The sequence below is a fragment of the Rattus norvegicus genome, chromosome 3, assembly GCF_036323735.1.
Source record: "Rattus norvegicus strain BN/NHsdMcwi chromosome 3, GRCr8, whole genome shotgun sequence".
In the NCBI taxonomy this organism is placed as follows: domain Eukaryota; kingdom Metazoa; phylum Chordata; class Mammalia; order Rodentia; family Muridae; genus Rattus; species Rattus norvegicus.
This window is the reverse complement of record NC_086021.1, coordinates 41,547,330-41,571,177: the sequence shown is the minus strand read 5'-3', so window position 1 is coordinate 41,571,177 and position 23,848 is coordinate 41,547,330. Positions and strand designations below refer to the sequence as shown.

The 23,848-nt window shown below is 36.2% G+C and overlaps 1 protein-coding gene across 4 annotated transcripts in view; it reads left to right on the top strand.

The window, feature by feature from the left end:
* Rc3h2 (ring finger and CCCH-type domains 2) overlaps positions 1-23,848 on the top strand; it is a 65,178-nt gene that overhangs the window by 25,319 nt on the left and 16,011 nt on the right. For 3 of the 4 annotated variants that reach the window (XR_005501919.2, XM_039105269.2, NM_001107839.1), the window contains 12 exon segments: positions 242-354; positions 9,456-9,761; positions 13,979-14,193; positions 16,068-16,501; positions 17,402-17,569; positions 20,615-20,761; positions 21,103-21,316; positions 21,678-21,762; positions 22,012-22,093; positions 22,180-22,314; positions 22,632-22,739; positions 22,839-22,987. Coding sequence is in view for 3 of the 4 variants with exons in the window: in XM_039105269.2 (XP_038961197.1) it covers positions 242-354; positions 9,456-9,761; positions 13,979-14,193; positions 16,068-16,501; positions 17,402-17,569; positions 20,615-20,761; positions 21,103-21,316; positions 21,678-21,762; positions 22,012-22,093; positions 22,180-22,314; positions 22,632-22,739; positions 22,839-22,987 (2,156 nt within the window). In the remaining variant the exon portion in view is untranslated. 4 annotated transcript variants of the gene reach the window in all.

Below are 23,848 nucleotides of genomic sequence, written 5' to 3'. Positions count from 1 at the left end.
CTAGGCTCACAACCAAAAATGTAAGAAATATATCAATTTCAGATAACCTTCAGAAAGAAGACCTGAAGGCTTCCTCAAGGATATCTACCACTCTTAAAGTAGGAAATAATGGATAGAACTTGTTTCGGCATGAGAATTACGTGTCTGATGTGAAAAAGACTTAAGTCTTTTAAGTTCTGAAGTCTAAAGAGTGAATAATAACTGATACCTTTTCCATCTGCTAAATGTTTTGTTTGTGTAGCCACAGCCAAACAGCAAGTATAAAACTAGTATGTGCCGAGATTTACGACAACAAGGGGGTTGTCCACGAGGAACAAATTGTACATTTGCCCATTCTCAGGAAGAGCTTGAAAAGTAAGTCTGGAAAAATGTCTTTCATGTAGGGTTATTGAGGGAGCCCTATATTGTGATGTTTCAAAGATACAGGCAGTGTGAATTGCAAAATAGCCATTTTTATGAACCCATCAGATTAAACTAGGTACAAGATTAATATTAAAGGGTCATATTTGAAAAGAGTCACATTTAGACACTGTTTAATAGCTGGAATCTGTATTTCTTTTACCTGTGTGGAATGAAAGTCTCATTTGCTCAAGTTCAGTTGAATATACCAGCAAAATCTCAGGCAAAATGCTAATATAGACTATTTTTTTTTCTGCTATTGCTCTTTTTAACATTTTCCTATAAGTTACTGAATAAAAAGAAAGTAAAAAGAAGGACATGACTGCTCTTAGGTATGGTAGAGGAGAAGTTTTATTGTAGATAAATGGGAGAGTCTAGCCAGAGGCAGAGACATTTGGGAGAGTCCAGAGTGAACATGACCCTGAGCCAGGTCTTATATTGAGATGGGAGGGGATGGGAAACCAAGAGACCCAGAGGCCAGGAAAGTAAGGGGTAGACAAAAGGGCCAGGTAAACCAAAACAGCTGGATTTTGAAAGCTCTCTGTGTATAGAATTCATATCAACACAAATTTTAAATATTAATTTTTACGTATATATGTGAATGTATCTCTGTGTGCATGTCCATGGAAGCCAGAAGAGTACACAGGGCCCTCAGAGCTTGAGTTACAGGTAGTTGTGAGCCTCTTTGAGTGGATACTTAGATCTGAACTTTGGAAGAGCAGTAAATGCTCTTAATTACGCCATTTTTGGGGGGGTTCTAGGACAGTGGTTCTCAACCTCCCTAGTGCTGCGACCCTTTAATGCAGTTCCTCATGTTGTAATGACCTCCGACCATAAACTTGTTTTCACTGCTACTATAATTTTGCTTCTCTTAAGAATCATAAATATATGTATTTTGCAGTGGTCCTAGATGATCCCTATGAAAGAGTTATTCAACATTTTATTCAACTGTAGGGTAATAATCCACAGGTTGAGAACTAATGCTCTAGGAAATATATCCAGCTTATCAATAACTGAAATGGACTTTTTTTTAGCTTTAAGTATATATATACATATAAATCAGTTATCCTCTCTTTTCTGCTCTCTGATCTTTAGTCTCTTTGATCTTACAATAGCAGTAATAGAGAGAACAATAATTATAAGACCCAATTTATTGGTTATATTTTGTGCTAGGTACCATTTTTACTTTTCAGTTAACCCATCAACTCATTTTATCCATTTTACTACTTCATCTATTTATGTTACCCAAACTTTCCCATTTCTACTGAAAATGCCTTCTAAGGCACTCTCTAGTTATTGCCATTTTTGTTTTTAAATTGTTAGATGATGCTTTACTATATTACACAATTTGGTTCAATCCTTCCTTTCAGAAAGCCATGATTCATCTTTTAGATAATATGCCAATAAAGCATTATGTACTACTTGTCTTATTTCCTTCCCTTGGTGATGTAATACATTATGCGACAAATGCTGCTGGAGGATGGAAGCTGTACAATTCTGAGGTACAGTTCACCATCATGGAGGGGGAGTCATGAGGAAACACAGTTGGGCACATTGCATCCACAGTTAGGAAGCACTTAGACATAAATGCTGAATCGACTTGCATTCTTCTTTTTATTCAATCTGGGACTCTACATCATGTTATGGTGCCACCTGCTGTTATGGTGAGTCTTCCCACCCAATTAGTCAGGGTTCCTCATAGACATTCTGAAATGATTCTATATTTTGTAAAGCTTTCAGTCAATATTAACCGTCAGGAGTCCTCTCTTACCAGTTTGATGCTGAAACAGATCATTTTTAACCCTCAACCTAGCCTTGTTTTTAGAGGCTTGTGACTGTTTCATAATGTAAAGTGCATTCAGTTCAACTTTAAAGGATCCCTTGGTTTTTTGACAACTCCAACAACTATTTAAATTTTCAAAGTGTCATCTGAATTTAAGGCAATTACATTTTTTAAAAAATTTGTTTACTTTTTGTATATGAATGTTCTACTTGCATGTATGTATATGTACCTCATGTGTGCAGTATTCATAGAGGAGTTAGATCCCTAGGTACTAGAGTTATAGGTAACTGAGCCTTCTTGTGTGTGCTGGGAACTGAACTCAAATCCTTTGCAAGAACAGCAAGTGTTTTTTGCTGCAGAGTCACCTCTTCAGCCCCTTTTGAGTCCTAAAAGAAAAAAAAAATGTGTCAAGTAGTTTCAACCTAAATTCAACCTAGTCACACAAAGTAAACAGTCTCACTCCAAAAAGAGAGGTTGAGGTTGGTCACTACAAGGTCAAGGAAAACCAAACTGAAAGTCAGCAGGCAAACCTATAGGTGCATGTTCTACATCTGGGGTTTTAACAGGAATCCTGTGGACTCCCAAGGATTTGAGTAGTCCCATCTGTCTAGCTCCAGCAGAGAGCCACTTTCTTGGGCCAGCTCTATACCAATTTGGCTCATCAAACAAATTCAGATACCCAACAGTGGCTACCCATTGTCCTAGCAACTCCAAAATCTTGGTGTCTCTATCTCAACTTTGTTTACATTTTCACTGCTTCATGTAATGGCCATATCCATCCTCTCTACAGGAAATTCATCTTTGGAAGGCAGTGTCAGTTGCATTTCAGTGAGCTGGAGTCCAACCTGGTATACACAGCAGATTTTAAACCATCATAGGCTACACAGAGATCCTGACTCAAAGGAAAAAAAATTCCTAAAATTACAGTGCCTGGCCCTAATGACTAACTGAACTCTGTGACACTGGAAGGATGCAGCCTGGCCCCTTGGGACCATGGTAGTAGTAGTTTCTGTGTGTGTAGCCCTAGAGAAATAACCTCCCTGGGCAGTAGCTATGAAGGAGCAGGAGGTCCTTTTAGCTCGTCTTCTCTGTTTCGTCTGTTTCTTCCTACAATTTGACTTTGAGAAGGTGAAGACTTCAACATTAGTAGGTGGAAGCTTATTGTCAGGAAGCCATTACTGTTGAACCAATACAGAGCACCAGGTTTCTCTTTAACCATGCTGCTGCTTTGTAAGGTTAAATTCATACTTTTCCTCAGCAAACTTCAGTTTTCATACCTTTCAGTTCCACCTTTTGCTGTTTTAAACTATCTTCTACTTAAAGATAGTAAGAAGGGGGGCTGGAGAGATGGCTCAGCGGTTAAGAGCACCGATTGCTCTTCCAGAGGTCCTGAGTTCAATTCCCAGCAACCACATGGTGGCTCACAACCATTTGTAATGGGATCCGATGCCCTCTTCTGGTGTGTCTGAAGACAGCTACAGTGTACTTGTATATGATAAATAAATAAATCTTTAAAAAAAAAAAAAACAAAAAAAAAAAACCTGGTTGGGAGCAGTAAAAAAAAATAGCCATGCTGCAATCTGGTTACTATCCTGTTTTAAAATTTTCTCTTCCAAACAAATTAGTCCATTACTTTGAATTAACCTAAATCTACTTCATAATACCTGGGCAGAATACAGCTAGATTCTTTGCCAGAATATCATATACAGGGTCTCTAGCCTAGTTATCTGAGTTCTTATTTCCCTCTGAAACCTCATAAACTGAGCCTTCATTGTTGAAATTTATCTTAGCATTGTGGTCTTACAAATTTCTACTAAAATGGCCTTTTAATCCCTGTTAACAGTGTTCTAGGACTTGGCTCGCTCAAAGTTAGAAACTTTATCATATTCTTCCTACAAACTTGTTTCAAGGCCATTAAAAAAACAAATGATCTAGGCATATCATACAAGTCATCTCAATCTTCTGTAAGAAGTAGCAGTAGTTGGTATAATGAAGTACTAATAATAAATACAATTTATGGAAGGAAGGGACTATTTTGGCTCACAGCTTGAGGGTACATTTCATCACGATGGCAAATCATAATGGCAGTCACAGTAAGGGAGCAGAGAGTAGTGAATCTTAAATTCTCCTTTTTATTCAGTCCTAGACCCCAGGTTATATTATAATTCCAGCTACCATTGGATGTATCTTCCCACCTAAGTTTACTTAAAAGTTCATCACAGATGTGTCTAGAAGCTGTCTCCTAGGTGATTCTAGGCTCTGTAAAGTTGGCAATTTATACTAACCATCCCCCTGTGGTGTGCATTTGTTTTAGTTTTTCTTCTTGTACATCTTCCCTTCAGTCTGTGTTTAATCATACTCAGGTATCCTCTTGCTTCTGTAGGCTTCCTTCTGTGACTTGCCTGAGCAGTGTTGGTTCCTTCTGTCAGCACGTTGCCAAAGCACTTGTCTTCATCTCTTTGTCGTGGCTAGTTTATAACAGAGAAAATGTATTTGGTTCACTGTTCTGTAAATTGGGAAGTCTTAGGAATCAAGGGCCATATCTGGTAAGAGCCTTCTTACAGAGTTTCCAAAGGTAGAAGCTAGAAGGGCAAAACAATATATGTGGAAGAGAGAAAAGAAAAAAATGGAGCTGAACTCTCCCTTCTTTTTAGGAGCCAATTCTCATGGTATAAAGGTATTAATCCATTGTCCTGGTAAGATTTCTGTCAGTTTGATGTAAACTAGAGTCATTTGAAAAGATATACCTCAATTGAGAAAATGCCTGTACCATATTGGTTTTCCTGACCAAGTATTTAGGGTGTCTCACCACTTAAAACTTTTATTGAGGATTAAGATTCCAACCTTAAGTCCAGGGTGGTAAGATGAGCCTTTAATCCTATCACTCCTCAGGCAGAGACAGGTAAATCTCTGAATTCAAGGCCATCCTGGTCCTCAGAGTGAGTAGTTACAGGATAGTCAGGGCCACACAGAGAAACTCTGTCTAGAAAAAAAATTCCAACCTTGAACTTTGAAGAACACATTGAAATAGCAATGTTCTTTTACACAGTTACTAATAGTTATAAATTTGCTTTTTTCTTTTTCTTTTATTTTGGTTTTTCATGACAATATTGGGACTTGTCACCACTACTCAGCTAACTTGCTTTTTCTTAATTATTCATTTATCTGTGTATTTTCATTGGATATCATTTATCTTTTGGGTTATGCATTTTTATCTTCCTTGTAGCTAGCCAATCTCTCTCATGTAAACTCAATGTTTACTGTGAAGAACCAGATACTTTGCAGTTTGTTTATATTTATAGTCTTATTCTTTGTATTGCATTTGAAAGAAACAAAAAAAGTCATACAAAGGATTAAAAAAGAAACAATATATTTCAATGTATAAATGTAAAAAGCAAGTTGACTTTTTAAAATTATATGTTGCTGCCTCACTGAGATTTATATGTGTGAAACTATTATGTCCCTGTGTGTATACATGTTTGTGAAGGTGTATTCCATGTGTATGTGTATGTGTGTGCTTGTGTACCTCTCCACTTTTAATTTTTAAAGTCAGAGTCTCTCACTGAATCCAGTCTTAACAGTTTGGTTCAGCCAGATAAAATGTAGACATCCAAGAGTCTTTCTGTCCTTGTTTTGGGTCCTTGTAGGTCAGTATGGGGCCATCTACCTTAAGTCTCAACCCATAGGAGGCAGTGGCAGGTGCATCTCTATCTCTGTGAGCTGGAGGACAGCCTAGTCTACCTAGCAAGTTTTAAGTTAGCCAGCAAAGGCTACAAATGGGGGGGGGGTCCCTAAAAACTGCCTTCTGAGAAATAGAAAAACCTAAGATAGTTAATTCAAGAAGTATTTATAATAGATTGCTATATGCTCAGTATCAAGAGAGGAATGGTAAATATGCAAATAAATGATTTCAGACATTTAGCAACCATAGTAAGAAATTTGTATTGTATTCTGGTCATAGTAGAAAGCTACTACAGAGCTTTATTCATTTAAAGTAAGAAATATTGCTCTAATGTGTATATGGCTTTAACTTTATGATGGTCTAGGTACAAGATTGGAAAGTAAGTTTTGGGACTATAACAATAGGAATTATGAAAAATTGTTATTAGAATTTACTTTTAAAGTAGAACTGACAAGATGGATATATTAACTATCTGCTCAAAAAAAAAAAAATCCAACAAATAACAGGCCAGATGTGATGGTGCATGCCTTTAATCTCAGCACTTGGGAGGCAGAGGCAGGTGGATCTCTCTGTGTTTAATGCTAGCCTGGTTTTACAAAACTTACAAAGTTCCATAAGGTCAGTGCTACACAGAGAAACTTTGTCTGGGTCATCAGGGGATGGGGAGCGGGGAGGGTCGGGGGGAGCTGAAGAGATGGCTCAGCAGTTAAGAGCATTTGATATTCTTTCTATAGCTCCAGCTCCAGGAGATTCAGCCTCATCCTTTAATTTCTGTGGGCATCTCCACACATATGTGTGTACACACACACACACACACACACACGTACACAGAGAGACAGAAAAAATGTTTTAAGAACAGAAGCCACTAATTTTCCTAAAAGAATCAACAGTGACTCCAAGTTGTCTATTTGAAATAACTGAATTGTATTGTTTACTTAAGTGAAGCAGGCATTAGGGCAGAGAACTTTGTACTTCTCTTGGCCGTACAAAAATTGAAGTTGAGCACTCATTTAAGGTAACAAATGTGTCTTGGAATATCTGGTTTGCACAGTGTATCAATATATATAATTGAGAGGTATGTAGGAAAAAGACAAAAACCTCTGTCCTGGGTGGCTTACATTAGAGACTAAAATACAGCAAATAAATAGAAAACATATCTAGTAGATAGACATTTTTTATAGGATATTCCAGAAATAGTTTTCAGAGGATATGCCATTAAAACAGGCCTGAAGTTGCAGTGTGAGAGAGAAATAAAAATAATTACAGGAATGAAGTCTTTAAGAAGGCAGATAGGCTTGAGGCCTGGAACACAAGTACATTGACTTTAGGAACTGGAACTCTGTTCCTTTGTCTTATGAAGAATGTACTGTTGCAAGTACAAGAAATAAGTGGAATTGGTAATAGATAATTCTTTGTATCATAGTATTTTCTATGTTAACAAGGAAGCAGTATTGTCTGGTTTGGAGGAGCTATTGGGGGGGAGAAAGAATGTTAAAGATGAAAAAGTAAACTTAGAAAAGAAATACATCAATGAATTGCTTGGTGACTTTAAATTTGCAAATTTTGGTCATTACAACATGATTGTTGTGTCCCCCCAACATTAACATTTAGCTGGTTGTTTTTGAACAAATACAAAGTAATAGAGCTAGAGTTTGTTAGATAGGTTCTATAAGGAGGAACCATTCCTTGTACATTCTATGCCTAGGGAGTCAGATACAAGGGGGGATTAGTGGTTGGTAGTGGCTCATAAAATGAATGAGGCAGTACTTGAAGGTGCTTATCAACAATTTAAAAAGAATTGGCCTTTTCAAATGTGAGGCTTAGATTGTAAATCCATGGCCCGAGGGACCAGGAGACCTGTACATATACCTTCTCCACACATTAGCATGTTTTGTTATAGTTTTACTTCTCCCTCCTTTTAGAGTCTCACAAACAAAATTTTGTTTGTTGCTTGTTTGACCACCCTTAAGAATATTGACTTGCAGGACTCGAAAGGTGGATTACTGGTTGAAAGTGCTTGTTCTAGAATCATGGGGACCAGTATTTGGATATCAACACTAGTGTAACAAACTAAGTATCCCTGCAGCTGCCTGTACCACAGCTTTAAGGAGAGTCGGAGGCAATAGCATTATGGCTCAGGCTTTCTAACTAACTGAGCCTAGCTGATACATGTGTACAGACATACTCACACATACTTAATGCATCCAGTTGCTCAGACATAATTTTAAAGAGAAAAGAGAGAGGATGTGTAATTGAATTTTGAAGTTGGAAAGCAAGAAGTAACTGGACATTTCTTTAAGAACATTGAAGAGTAGAATAAAGACATTTCAGAGAATATATTAAAGAAACAGGGATTCCTTAACCCCTTGGTGGTAACAATTTGCCTTTCTGAAATATAAGTCTGTCTATGCTCCTCCTTTAAGAACTATTTTCTGGGCCTCTGACCCCCGATACCTGTAGAGTGTATAATCTAGTCACTATTGACTTTTTGCTTTTTGTCTTTGCTGTTTTATTTTGTTCCTCCATTATCCAGTCTTGTCTATGAGTATTCATCTTTTATTGAGTCGTCTTCTTCTAATGGTATGTTGAGAGCCAGAGACAGTGAAAGGATTAAATGATAGAGCTGTTTATAGATGGTGAAGAAACTATTAAACACATGATTATTCATCATGATCACCATGTTGGAATGTGATAGTAAGAGTAGTTTAAGCATAGTGATGCCAAATGGTTTTTGTTGTGTTGACCACTTAGAAATATTGACAGAACATTATATAGGAAGGAAGGGCCAGGACTAAGACTATGTAATAATGAGTTTTGTTTTGTTTTGTTTTGTTTAAGTTAAGTAATTCTGTTAGGTGTATGAGTGTTTGCTTACTAGGTTACTGTTAGGTTACTGTGTGCCACTTGCACGCAGTGCCTGCAAAGGCCAGGAAAGGGTGATGAATCTCCTGGAACTGGAGTTACAGTTGTGAGCTGTCATATGGGTGTTGGGAACTGAATCTGGGTCCTTTAAAAAAGCAGCCAGTGATCTTAACACCTTCAGCCATCTTTCCAGTCCCATAATAAATTTTTTAGTATACAAATGGAAGTATTTTTATATGAAATCCAAGATCAAATTGCTTTGTGTATTACAATATTATAAATGTAAAATCAGAAAAATCTGTGACCCTTACAGACACAAACTCATTTAGGAATAATATAAAATTTCTATATTTTGGTGTATTAAAATTTAGATACAAGTTTGAGCTATTATTTTTTTAAAATTATACTCTGTGTAACTTAATAACAGCAGAGAATTCTTTTAACTCTTGTATTCTTTCCTGTTTGTTCTATGGAACTTTCAGAATTTGGTACTTTTTTTTGTACCACATAAAAATAAAACCCCACTCTTCAGAAAGCTTCGAGTGCATGTGTAGTTGGCTTGCTATAATAATTATGTACCTGTACTTGTATGTATGTTACGTGTATATATGACATGTAGAATATTTGGTATTTAGCTGAAGAACTTCTCAGAGCTGTTTCCTTTTTTAAACATACTTTCAGATTAAAATTTAGAGCAGTATTACAAACATGCTGATTATTTTTAAACAGGTACCGATTAAGGAACAAAAAGATGAGCGCGACTGTAAGAACATTTCCTCTTCTGAATAAAGTTGCTGTAAACAGCACTGTCACAACCACAGCCGGAAATGTCATTTCTGTCATAGGAAGTACTGAAACAACTGGGAAAATTGTTCCAAGTACAAATGGAATTTCAAATACAGAAAGCAGTGTTTCCCAGCTAATCCCACGAAGTGCTGACAGTGCAGGAAGGACTTTGGAGACTGTGAAGAAAGTTGGGAAAGTTGGCACTAATGGTCAGAATGCTGGGCCCTCTGCAGAGTCTGTGTCTGAAAAGTAGGTATTGGGTAAAAATGATGGAGTTCTTTATCCCTTTTAGAAATGACCTCCTTTTTTCATTCTGAGGTACAATAGTAAATTAAATTTTTATGTATTTCATGTAAAAGAAGAAAACACCAAATTCCACAAAGTTTGAGTTCTAATCCTTACCATGCAGCTAACTAGTTCTATAAATTTGAAAACTTGGACTCTTGAATTTTGTTTTCTTCAAGTACATTTATTAAGATTGGACCAAATTAGGGTTTCCATAAGTTATTTTGTAGTGTGTCAGTATTAATTCCATAGGGATTTTAAAAAGGAACTAAGTAGAAGCCTGAACAGATAAGGAGCTTGAATGACTAGTCCTGTCTTAGTCACCTGCTGTGGCATTCTCTGTCATGGTATATAAATAAGGGCAGAGCTCTTTGAGCTCGGATTATGGCTCAGTTTTTCCTACTATTTGATATTAAACCAGACTACCTACCTCAAAGTATTAAAAAAATTACAATATCTTCTTCATGGGCTAGGAATGTAGCTCAGTGGTCAAGTACTTCCTATATTAATTGTGAAACTTTTGAATTAATACTGTACTAAAATTTGAACAGTGCTTGCCCATTAGCAGCCACTCAGTAAATTCCAGCTTCATTTTTACCATTATTTATTGTTGCTTGACAACATTAGACTTTCATTTGAAAAAAAAAAATCAGCAGAATTTTTTTACCTTATGAAAAGTACTGAAACTTTCGGATAATTGAAGTTACTCCCAGCTTTGAAATCTTATATTTTAGAAATCTCAAATTTAGAAATTTCAATTTAGAAATTGAAGTTAAAGCATTTTCAGATTTCATTGTGTTTGAGTAAGTTTGTCAGTACTAATATATGCCTACTAGGGAAAAAAGCATCATGTCTGGCACACAACAAACTTTTCTTTTATTAGATTTTTTTTTATTTATATTTTAAATATTATCTCGGTTACCCTGGTTTCCCCTCTGGAAATCCTCTACCCCATTACCCCTCTCCTTGCTTCTATGAGGGTACTCCCTCACCACCCACTCCCTCCCGCCTCCCCTCCCTGACGTTCCCCTACACTGGGACATTGAGCCTTTACAGGACCAAGGACCTGTCCTCCCACAACAAACTTTAGTGACTTAATGTTATAGAGATTGTATAAATTAAATATAATACTTTCAACTTGAATAGTTCAGTTTATAATTGGAATTTTTTTATTAAAAGGATGATGTTCAGTGGGAGGTATTTGAGAAAAAAGACGTCAAAAATATTGACTACTTCACAAGTGTTACTGAGTACCTAAACATTGTCACTTGCACTGTTAGACATAGCTGAAAAATAGGTATCTCTGTCTTTTACAGACTCATATTGCTATTGGATATAGGCACAGCATTTACACAAATGAAGCACATTAGTTAAAAGATAAGGGTATTGTATGTTTCTAGTGTAGTATGAAAGTTTTGAGGGTAAAATCCAATGTGGTTTAAGCTTGTTGGTGAATATGTAAAGTATTAGGGCTAGCCATAGAGAACTGAATGTTTTGGCAGTTAGATGTCATTGCTAGGGTGCTTGCTTAGCACTCATAATGCCCTGAGTTTGGTCCCTAACACCGGACAGATATTTATGTATCTGAAGAGTTAAGTTACTGACTGATGCCTAATATAAGGTTACAAATATTGATTGTTACTAGCCCTATGGAAACTTACTAAAGGTTTTGGCAAGGTAAGATTATAAAACCTTATACAATGGGTTCTGTTATTCAGCCATAAAAACAATGTACTCTTATGTTCCACATGTTGATTAACTCTGGAAATATGCTATACCAGGCCTGGTGGTACATATTTGTAGTCTCAGGCACTTGGTAGATTGAGTTAGAAAGATCTTGTGATCAACATTAGCCTAGGGTACAGAGTAAACTCAAGGCCAGCTTGGACAAAGTTGTAAGACATTGTCTCACACACACACACACATACACCCAACCTCAAAAAAAAAAAAAATAGGAAAAAGAAAAACAATGGAGAAGAATGTTAAAAATGGGTCATGGATATATAGGGCAAGGTCCACTTTCAATATCTAGCTCCAAGAGAAAAAAACTTGTTTTGACTAAAAGAAGGTAGATACAAAATGCCATTTTAGGGGAAATGTCTAAAATAGGCAGACCTATAGAAACAGAAACAAATGCAGTAGTCACTGCTGGGAACTAAGGTTGGAATTGAACTAGGAAGTGAATGCTAATGGGTTGAGGTTTCTAATGCTAGGTAGAAGACCTTAGGGGCATATCAAAAGGCAGTGATACATACCTTATAGTTATAGTTAAATGAATTATAGTTAAAGTTTGAATTTTTAACTTTTTTTCCTTTGGTCTGGGATCAAGCCCAGGAACTTCTACATTTTAAGTACCGGCTCTACCACTTAAGAAATAGACAGGGCTGGTAAAATGATTGAGTGTTTTGATAAAGTCTCTTGCTGCCCTTCTTCATATGTACTCTTTACCATATACGTATCATGAATACATATAAGCACAAAATAAATGATTGGGGGAAAAAGAAGTGTTTATATGTGCTGGTAAGATGGTTTGACAAGGAGAAATCTGCCAAGTCTGACAACTGATTTGGTCCTGATGACATAGTGTTGTAAGGAGAGACTGTACTACAGGTTGTTCCGACTTCTACATGTGTATGCACACATGAGTAAATTAAATGTAATAAAATATTTTTAAAATTATAAAAGAAAACTACTTGTTCATTTAGATTTTGTATACAGGAATATGTGTACTCAATTCTTTTGAAAGAAGTGCTGTGAGAGGCTTTTAAAGATGAAGTTCTGGTAACTGCATTGTTTCTGAAAGTATGGGTAATAAATAGCATGGAGATCTTCACGGATAGAGGAAGCAGCACAGACAAAACCATGGAGGGAACATGAGGAGCACCTATTGGGAAGAGGGCCTGGACTTCAGAAGCCATATAGGATAATAAAATCATAGTCATCTGGTTCCCTGTTAAGAATAGGGCAGATTTACTTTGCCCTTACATCCAAATGTTTATGATGGCTTGCATGATGGTTTCATGAGCCTATGAATTAAGTTACTTTGTCCTTAATTTTAGTACCTGGTTTCTGATAAGTTAATCTGCCATTTCAAAGTACTAACTTAGGCTTTATAGTATATAACATTGTGGCATGGAAAGAATGGGTAAAACATACAGAACATTAGACTAGGGTCTGTTAGGTACTCAGTAATAGCTTCATAAATGTTCATTGTTTTATAAGGAAACCTTAGTTTTCTTACCGTTGTGTTTAATTTATTAAAAGACTATCTTTGAACTCCGAGCCAAGACATTAGTGCACAACTTTCTAGATATCTACACTTTAGTTTCGATACAGACTACCACTGAAGCTCTTGCTAGATGAGTCTTTTGTGCTGTATTCAAAGGCAGCCCATATATTCTACTTTGGGAAAAAAACTTAATGTGATTGATTTGTAATACATTGAATTCCTATATAATTAGCAACATTACCTCTGGACAAAACATTTTTAAAGCTCTGTCAATGTTTTTAAAGTTTCGAAAGTGAGCAAGGATATCCTGATAAGATTATCTGGGGATCATTATGTGCTTATTCAAACAAGAAAATCTTTTTATCATAAAACAAAAAATTATATCCTCCCAACAAACATTTTTAAGTACTTTGTGCTGGGATATATTTTATTTGTTTACTTAGTGCCTCCTCCAAGCTAGGAACTGTTTTCTAGATGCCAGACACATAAGAGTTAACAAAATAGACAAAAGTTGGCTTTTCTTGGATTATATTTTAGCTAATCAAATTGTTTTTTAATTTTTGGGTTTTTTTAATCCCTAAAGTCTGTATTGTTTACCTTTTAAACTTACTAAGTGTGATTGTTGGTTTTTAGTTAATTTTTTTATTTTCCAACAGGAAAAATCTTTAAAAGAATAAGTCAAATCAGCTGAAAAGTTACTGTAGCACCTGGAGTTCATTTGTGTATCCTGTCACTCTCACCAAAACATGAGATCTGTTATTATTTGGTTTTGGGAATTACAGTATGAGGTGGCAGAGAAATTTTTCGCCAGATATATTTATTTATCCCCGTAGAAATACCTGACATGTTTTCTGTTGATAGTTTTGCCATATAATTTTATGAAATTTTTTTCTAAGGAAGACTCAGTGGTAACAGTAAGTTATCCTTTGCTTTTGTTATATTTTCTTTCCAGTAAAATTGGTTCTCCACCCAAGACTCCTGTAAGTAATGCAGCAGCTACCTCCGCTGGGCCCTCTAATTTTGGAACAGAGCTGAATTCCCTGCCTCCCAAATCCAGCCCATTTCTAACTCGAGTTCCAGTATATCCTCAGCATTCTGAAAACATCCAGTATTTTCAAGATCCAAGGACTCAGATACCTTTTGAAGTCCCACAATACCCACAAACAGGCAAGTAATTTTAGTCAAATCTAAGAAGCAAATGTGTGTATTTATTACCTTAAATAAATGTGTGTCTAGACTATCTACATTAATAAATTAATTTCACTCCGTGACCTATGAATTTTCTTCCTGCTCTAAGAAATCTTTGATTCTAGTTAGTAATTCTATCCCTTGGCAGATGGTAGCAGAAAGATCAAGAAATCAAAGCTAGTTATCTACAGAAGTGAGTTCAAGGCCACCCTGTCTCGGCAGACAAAAAAGCAAAACAGAACAATAAAGGCTATTCTAATACTGATATATTTTCATTAACATGTGCACCATTAATGTACCTAAGCGAATAAGATTTTTACATTTGCATCAGCAGTTTACAGGGATTACTATGCATCCTGGTCAATACTTATTATCTTTGGGGGTTTTTGTGTGTGTGTTTGTTAGAGGTGGAGGAAGATAAAGGGAGTATATGCATGACACAGTGTGTATACTGTTGTCACAGGCCAATTTATGAGTTAGTTCTTTTCTTTCCCTGATGTGGGGTTTTAGGATTGAACTTGGGTTAAACTTATGTCCACATAATAGGTGCTGTTACCAACTGATCCATATTGTTGTTTGGGCCCTTTTTTTGTAATAACCATTCTTACCGTAGTGTGGCGATATTTCGTTTTGGCTTTTATTTTGTATCCCAAAATATTACTGATGTTAAACATTTTTATTATACTGGTTTGCCATTGAATGTCTTCTGACAGATATTTATTTAATTTACTACTTATATTTATCAAGTTGATTTGTTTTTAATCGCATTTGTCATATGTGTACCTTGCAAATAGTTTTCCCCATTCTCTGGGTTGTTGTCTCCTCAGCCTGATGATTTTTTTTTCCAATGATTTTATATAGTTCTGCTTACCTGATTTGCCTTTGTTTTTATGTTTCCAGTACCTTAAAGTATTTCTCGTGTTTGCCTCTAATAGGTTTATAGTTCAGGGTGAAACATAGAAACCTTTAATCCATACAGAATTGATTTTTATAAATGGTAGAACCTATTTCATTCTTTTGCCTGGATACTATACTAATAGTTGTCATTTGTATGAATCAAATACAGAATCTATGAATGACCTTGATGAAATGGTGCATAAAATATGACTGATTTTTATGCATTGTTAAAAATGTTTTATTTTTACTCCTATATATATAAGCTTTGGCCTACATAAATGTGTAACACATGTGTGCAGTGTTGTTGGAGCTGGAGTTACAAATGGCTGTAAGCTGCTCTGTGGGTGCTGGAAACTGAACTCTGGTTCTTTGTAAGAACAGAGAGTAACTGCTCTTGACCACTGAGCCATTTCTAAAACCCTGCTTTTATATTTTTTATTTATTTTGAGACAGGGTCTCACTATATAAATCCTTGACTGATCTGAACATCATAGACTTAGCTAGGCCTCAAATTTAGGAGATCCACCTGCTCTGCCTCTTGAATACTGGGATTAAAGGAGAGTACCACCACACTTTTTTATTTTGTACAATTCGAAAAGAAAATGAATAATATAAATTCTGAAAGATCTTTTAACCTATGAATCCAAAGTGCTTCATAAGCATCAATTATATAATTACTTATTTAGAAACTTCATGCAAAAGATGCACTAAATGGAAATCAGTGTGCCATTTGCCAAATTCACTGTAGTTTGCTTTTTAAGGAACAGTTCTAACAATGTTGAATGTTCATATTAATATAATGGTATCTTAACAGTAATACAGTTTGTATATCAAGATAAAGATCAATGCTGATTATACTTTCCCACATTCAAGGCTGCCTTAGATTTAAACCATTTTAAAATGTTGGTTTTTACTAAGGTGTATTATATTGAATATTCCTCTTTTCAATTTTCAAGGATACTACCCACCACCTCCAACGGTACCAGCTGGTGTGACTCCCTGTGTTCCTCGCTTTGTGAGGTCCAATAATGTTCCAGAGTCCTCCCTCCCACCTGCTTCCATGCCATATGCTGATCATTACAGTACATTTTCCCCTCGAGATCGAATGAATTCTTCTCCTTACCAACCTCCTCCTCCGCAGCAGTATGGACCAGTTCCTCCAGTACCCTCTGGGATGTATGCTCCTGTGTATGACAGCAGGCGCATCTGGCGCCCAGCTATGTACCAGCGAGATGACATTATTAGAAGCAATTCTTTACCTCCAATGGATGTGATGCACTCATCTGTCTATCAGACATCTTTACGGGAAAGATACAACTCATTAGATGGTTATTATTCAGTGACTTGTCAGCCACCAAATGACCCAAGGACAACTGTGCCTTTACCAAGGGTGAGTGATATTGAAAATAGAAACCCCCAGTGTAAGGGAATGTGTGTGGGGGGTTGTGGTGGGGGAACACCTTTATAGAAGATAGAAGAAGGGGTGGGGGAAGGGATAGGGGGCTTATGGACAGGAAACCGGGAAATGGAATAACATTTGAAATGTAATTAAAGAAATACCCAATTTAAAAAAAAAAAAAAGAAATGTTGCTATCGTGTTAGTTAAGATCCTCGTCATGCCTTAAATCAAAGCAGATAGGGCTGGAGAGATGGCTCAGTGGTTAAGAGCACCCGACTGCTCTTCCAGAGGTCCTGAGTTCAATTCCCAGCAACCACATGGTGGCTCACAACCATCTGTAAAGAGATCCGATGCCCTCTTCTGGTGTGTCTGAAGACAGCTACAGTGTACTTATATATAATAAATGAATAAATCTTTAAAAAAAAAATCAAAGCAGATAGACCCTTACTAACTGTGTGATTTAGAGAAGTTACTTGACCTTTGCGTGGCACGGGTTTTTTTGTTTTTTCATGTTTGAAGTTATGCTGTTGTGAGAAATAAATTAAAAACCATAAAGCTCCTAGGTCTAGACTTGATACATACCAATGTTCAATGTTTTGTTTAATTAGGAACTGATGTAGAAATTTTAAAACAAGGCCTCTTTTCAATAGATTGACATATATGAGTTCTCACATTTTATTTGACATCAGCTGAGTATATGTTAACCTTTTTTTGTCAAGTATATGGAGAATGGAGAAAACACTAGGTACTAAGGCAGTTTTTCTTTTGTGTGTGTGTGTGTGTGTGTGTGTGTGTGAACAAGATCAAACTTTTTTACATTATTCTTACACCATTGTTAAATTTATTTACCACTCTACAGGTGACCAACTTTTTTTCTTTTATTCCTCTTAGGAACCTTGTGGTCATTTAAAAAGCAGTTGTGAGGAACAGTTAAGAAGAAAGCCAGATCAGTGGACACAGTATCATACCCAGAAGACACCTGTCTCTTCAACTCTTCCTGTGGCAACACAGTCACCAACACCACCTTCTCCTTTGTTCAGTGTAGACTTCAGATCGGATGTAAGAAAGGTTTTTATTTAACCTACTGGTCAAACAGCTTTAACTAAGGCTATTTTGGATATTTTGGAATGGTTTTGTATGGAGTTTAATTTAGTTTGGTAAACATTTAGACTATGGCTAAATGTTTGGAGAGTCTCAAGATAAGAGTTCTTTACCAGAATTCCAAAAGCTTTGCACCAGTAGACTTAATACTTTCTATTTCTATTGTTATGTTTGCTGTTTGGATTTAAGCTAGCTCAAACCCAGAGCCTTGCTCATCCTCTACCACTGAGCTTCATCCTAACCCCTGATTGGTGCATGCTTCCAAATAAAATCTAAACCTACCTTACATTTAGTAACTACTTTAAAAATGCTATTTTATTTAATTCTCACAAAAACCTTAGAGGGTTGAGTATTATTTCTGTCTTATAGGTTATCATCCAGGGAGGATATGTAATTACTTAAGTGAGTAAGCTCTTTCAGCTTATAAGAAGCTAGTATTTAAATTCTAATATTTTGTTTCTGTTTCACAAGAAGTGGAGAAATGCCTGCTGTATTACTTCTGCTATTTATATTCCTGTTAGTTATTCTTGTTATAACAAAAGATGAAAACAAGGCCATGACAGAATGATTTCTATTCTACCTGTTTCTTTTATTGTATGTTGCATGTGTGTTTCATTTCTCTAAATACAATGTATTTACAGATTTTACAATATATTTTTTAATTTTTAGTTTTTCAAGATAGGGTTACACAGTGAAACCCTGGCTGTGCTGGAACTGTGTCTGTAGAGAACGCTGGCCAAGAACTCACAGAGATCTGCCTGCCTTTGCCTCCCAAGTACAGGCATTCTTAAAAGGTCTATGCCACCATCATCTGACTGGAGAATGTAAAGATTTATTGTATATGTACACTGTAGCTGTCTTAAGACACACCAGAAGAGGGCATCAGATCTCATTACAGATGGTTGTGAGCCACACTGCTGGGATTTGAACTCAGAACTCTGGAAGAACAGTCAGTGCTGTTAACCACTGAGCCATCTCTTAAGCCCAAGAAAAACTTTTTAACACACACTCTCTCTGATTTATTCCTGACCTCTAGTGTTTCTGGTACAAAGAAAACAAAAACAGTTTTTAAAATTTCTTTCATTAGGAAAAGCTTCAGACATACAAAATTTTAAAGACTTACATTAATTGCATATAATTATCGTATCGTTTCCATAATTATCTATTACCCAAATTTGTTTCATTTGTACTTCTTGCCATTGGGTTGTTGTGTCATAGTTCTAGGTATACATGCATATTTGTTTTTAATTTGATGGATTTTGTTTTGTTCCGGTTTCGTTTTTTGTGTGGTTGTTTCTTTTACTTTTTAAAGTGTGTGTGTGTGTGTGTGTGTATGTGTGTGTGTGTGTGTGTGTGAGAGAGAGAGAGAGAGAGAGACAGAGAGACAGAGAGACAGAAAGACAAAGAGAGAATGCCACGTGCACTGATGCCCATAGACATCAGCCAGAGTTAGAGAAGGTTGTTTGCTGCCCCCTCTGTGGTGATAACCAAACCACTCCTGGAATAGCAGCAACTGCTGAGCCTTTCTCCATCCCCTGATTTTGTATGTTGAGACAGTTTCACTAGGTAGCTCAGGATGTCCTCAGATACATGGTAATTTTCCTGCATTAGCCTTCCTTGTGCTGCATGTGCAGGTATAAGCTAAACTACAAGGTTAGAGTCATACCTGTGTTCATGAGTGTGTCATAAAACAATGCATTTTTAATCTATTCATAATCATCTCACTAAACCAGATTGCCTCAAATCAAGTAAACAGCATGGCAATGATGAATAGAGATCATTTTTAAAGGATCTATTTTCATTTTATGCAGTATATTTTAAGAAGTATTTCTTTGATAGTCAGATCTGCTATTGACAGATTGCATTAATTAGGTCAAAATGTTTGATTTTTCCTTAGTTTCTCTATCTCTATAATTAGTAAACTAGATTTAATGGTTCTTCCTTTAGGGTCCTGTTAATATTACTATATTGCCTTTTCCCCCCTTTATTAGCTTCAGAACTGCCGTTAAATTCCTTTTGCTGTTTAATATTGTACGATGTATTAATCATGTTCTTTTATTTGCTACATGGTCTTAAGAGAATTACAGACTGCTTTTGGATATAAACTGTTTTGTGTTTATTTTTCCTTATATTTTTTTTCAAGCGTCACACACCATGTTAGTGTTAATTGATTGTGATAGTACTAGTCAGGGATTTTGCAAGAGGACTAAGGCAGTAAGGAATCTTAGTAAGTAGGAGTGCTTGCAGCAGGTCTGGGACTCACGTGGTGGAGGGAGAGAACCAACTCCCACAGGTAGTCTTCTGGCTTCTACTGACACATCCTGACTCCTGTGTACATACATACTAAATAAATACTTCAAATAACATTTAAATAATTTTTTAAAATTTAAATAGGACAAAAGTAAAAGTTTAGAATAAATAACTTACAAGACAAAGGGGGAAAGGCTGTGATATTTTCTATTATATATGAATATTATTGCTTAGAGCTGATTTGTTTATTTGCTTCATTCCTTTTGAGAGAAGTTTTGCTCCATGCAGCCAGGCTGGAGTGGAACTCAATATATAGCCCGTTTTTTTTTTTTTTTTGTTTTTTTGGGGGTTTTTTTGTTTGTTTTTTTTGTTTGTTTTTTTGTTGTTTTTTTTTGTTTGTTTGTTTGTTTTCTTTTCTTCGGAGCTGGGGACCGAACCCAGGGCCTTGCGCTTGCTAGGCAAGCGCTCTACCACTGAGCTAAATCCCCAAGCTCCCTGGACAGTGTTTTGGTTTTTTTTTTGTTTTTTTTTTTTTTCTCTCCGGTTTACCTTGAACTCCATGTCTTAGACGACCAAATAATGTTTATTATGGAAGTGAGCCAACACGCCCAACATTAGTAATGGGAAAGATTTTTATTATTATCTACATGATTCTTTAATTGTATGGTAGTAACTTAGTATTGGTTAGTTTACAAGCTTGTAAAGTTAGGTTTCATGCTAATTTACCTTCTTTTTCTTTCTCTTTTTAATCAGTTCTCTGAGAGTGGGAGTGGCACAAAATTTGAGGAAGACCATCTTTCCCATTATTCTCCTTGGTCTTGTGGCACTATAGGCTCTTGTATAAATGCCATTGATTCAGAGCCCAAAGATGTAATTGCCAATTCAAATGCTGTGCTGATGGTATGATTTGCTTGATTGGGAAAAAGGGTTGGGGGTGGGGGTTTGGAAGTAGGGATAATAATGTTGGTATCTGAAGTTTTAAAATGTATACTTTAGTCTTTTCTGGCTGTATAACTTATCTATAAGTAGCAGGGTAATATTTCAACAAAACTAATTTTATGTAATGTTTCAATTATTTAACTATAGTTTGGTAGTTTAATATAGTTGTTAAATACCATTGAATTCTAAAGTTAGTATAAAATTGACCAGAAAAGCCTAATTATGTGTTTAGAGAACATACTTTATCAATAGCTATAGCAATTGCCAGCAGCTCTTTCATGGGTATTTTTTGGTCTGTGTAGGACCTGGACAGTGGTGATGTAAAGAGAAGAGTGCATTTATTTGAAGCTCAGAGAAGGACAAAAGAAGAAGACCCAATTATTCCCTTTAGTGACGGACCCATTATCTCAAAATGGGGTGCAATTTCCCGATCCTCCCGAACAGGTTACCATACAACAGATCCCGTCCAGGCAACTGCTTCCCAAGGAAGTGCAACTAAGCCCATCAGTGTATCAGGTAATCCATTTTAATACCAAGACTATTAATACCATGTACTTTTTATTCCTAACCCGTGAGGTAGAGAACTCACTTAATAACTGGAATAATATGAGAAGGAAATGGTTTAAACAGAACTTTTGGCTACTGGGGAAAAAAATGCATTGCCATTTTAAAACGTATATATTTATGTATTGATTTTTAAATTTTCTTTTGTCTTTTTAATTGTTTGAGACAGGGTCTCACTCTATCCCAGCTGGTCTCAAACTTGTGGCAGTGCTCCTGCCTCAGCCTCTATAGAGTGCTGGGATTGCAGATGTGTACCGCTTTGTCTGGCTTATTATCTGCCTTCCTAATAATTGTTTCTCTGGGTCTCCTGCAGATTATGTCCCTTATGTTAATGCTGTCGATTCAAGGTGGAGTTCATATGGTAACGATGCCACATCATCAGCACACTATATTGAACGGTAACTGTACTCTCATTTCCTTAAGCTGCTTTACTCTCAAATTTACATGAACTATAAAATATAGAAGCCATTACTGGTTGTCCATGGATTAAGCCTTGCTTATTTGAGCTGTGTAAAAACTTTCTGAAACAAATTCCACATTTGGAATAGTGACTAAAATACATTCAGTGTTGATAGTTTCAAAGAACATTAATGCTTTGGTTGCTTTGTATCTCATTTTAACTACAGTAAACCTCATTCTTTTTAAAGGGACAGATTCATTGTTACCGATTTATCTGGTCATAGAAAGCACTCCAGTACCGGAGACCTCTTGAGCCTTGAGCTTCAGCAGGTAGGCTCTATCTACTTAGCTTTGATTTTTAAAAAGTAAAATAATTATTGAAAGCTAAGCCTATGTTTTTTTCTCTCTTCATGGAGGCCAAGAGTAACTCATTACTTCTTCAGAGGGAAGCTAATGCTCTGGCCATGCAACAAAAGTGGAATTCCCTGGATGAAGGCCGTCATCTTACTTTAAATCTCCTAAGCAAGGAAATTGAACTGAGAAATGGAGAGGTAAGGAAACTGAACCTCCCAGCTTCATACTTAATGTCTTTGTTTTCTGCAGCTATGTATTGGAGTATACTATTTCTTGGATTTTTCTAATGAGTGATTGATTACTTAAAGAGTAGAGTAGAAATAAAAATATACTCTCAGCCCTGGGTTCGGTCCCCAGCTCCGGGGGGGGGGGGGGGGGGGGGATATATACACACACATATACATACATACACTCTCAGACTTCTGAACTAATTCTTTAGCCATATCATTATGCTTCTTATTTTAATTTAAAAGAGATTGTGCAGGTATAAAATTAATATTTTCTTTATTTACAGAATGATTACACAGAAGACACTGTAGATACCAAGCCTGATAGAGATATTGAGTTAGAACTTTCAGCCCTTGATACTGATGAGCCTGATGGCCAAAGTGAACAAATTGAAGTAAGTGCCATAGTTGGATAAGTAGTGGTTTTGTTTTGTTGCAAATTAAAATGCATAAAATACTGTCATAATGAAGGATTAACATTTTTTTTTCCTCAGGAAATTCTGGACATACAACTTGGTATCAGTTCTCAAAATGATCAGTTGCTAAATGGAACTGCAGTGGAAAATGGTCATCCTGTCCAGCAGCACCAAAAGGACCCCGTAAAGCAGAAGAGACAGAGTTTAGGTGAAGACCATGTGATTCTGTGAGTGTTAGACAGACCCTTCATAATTAGAGGGCATAGGGGATAAATACTTGGAGAGGTAGATGTGCTGTTAGATTCATTGTTTTGCCTTTTTCTATTTAGGGGGAAACCTTGTATAATAAACTAATGATTTGATCAATCTGTGTTTTTAGGGAAATTTGAACTAGTAAAGCAGTTTAATTTAAAGCCAAAACCTAATTTGGGGATGAAAGTTCTGTTCTCTCTAACATCACGGTATATAGTTCTTCAATTTGACCAAACCTGAAGCTCTTAGGATAAGAGATTCAGTCCTAGATTATTTCAACTCTGGGAAAGCACAAGCAGCATCTGCTATTCACATTTTCTAGGCTGTCAATGGAGTCCATATCAGGACAAAAAAAAAAAAAAAAAAAAAAAAACCCACAAGGGGCTGGAGAGGTGGCTCAGCAGTTAGGAGCACTTGTTTCTTGTAGAGGACCCAAGGATTGGTTCCCAGCACCCACATGGTAGCTCATGATCATCCATGAATGACTCTCTTGTTTCAGGGCATTCAGCCCCCTCCTGCAACCTCCACGGGCGTTGGGCATTGTACATATGTGGTGCACATATATACATGAATGCAAAGCACTATATACATAAAATGAATCTTATTTTAAAAACTAAAGCATACAAAAAAACCTGTGTTAAATGTTCCTTGTTTTAAAAATCATGATGTTCTTGACTATTACTTTTGCCAAAGATTTGGCCCTGATCTTGAAATACTGATTAGATGACACATAAATTATCAAGTGTAATTTTTAGCATAAATTTGGAGAATATGATCTACTTTTAAAATTATTTAATTTTTATTTATTAATGTTTATGTGTATGGGTGTTTTGACT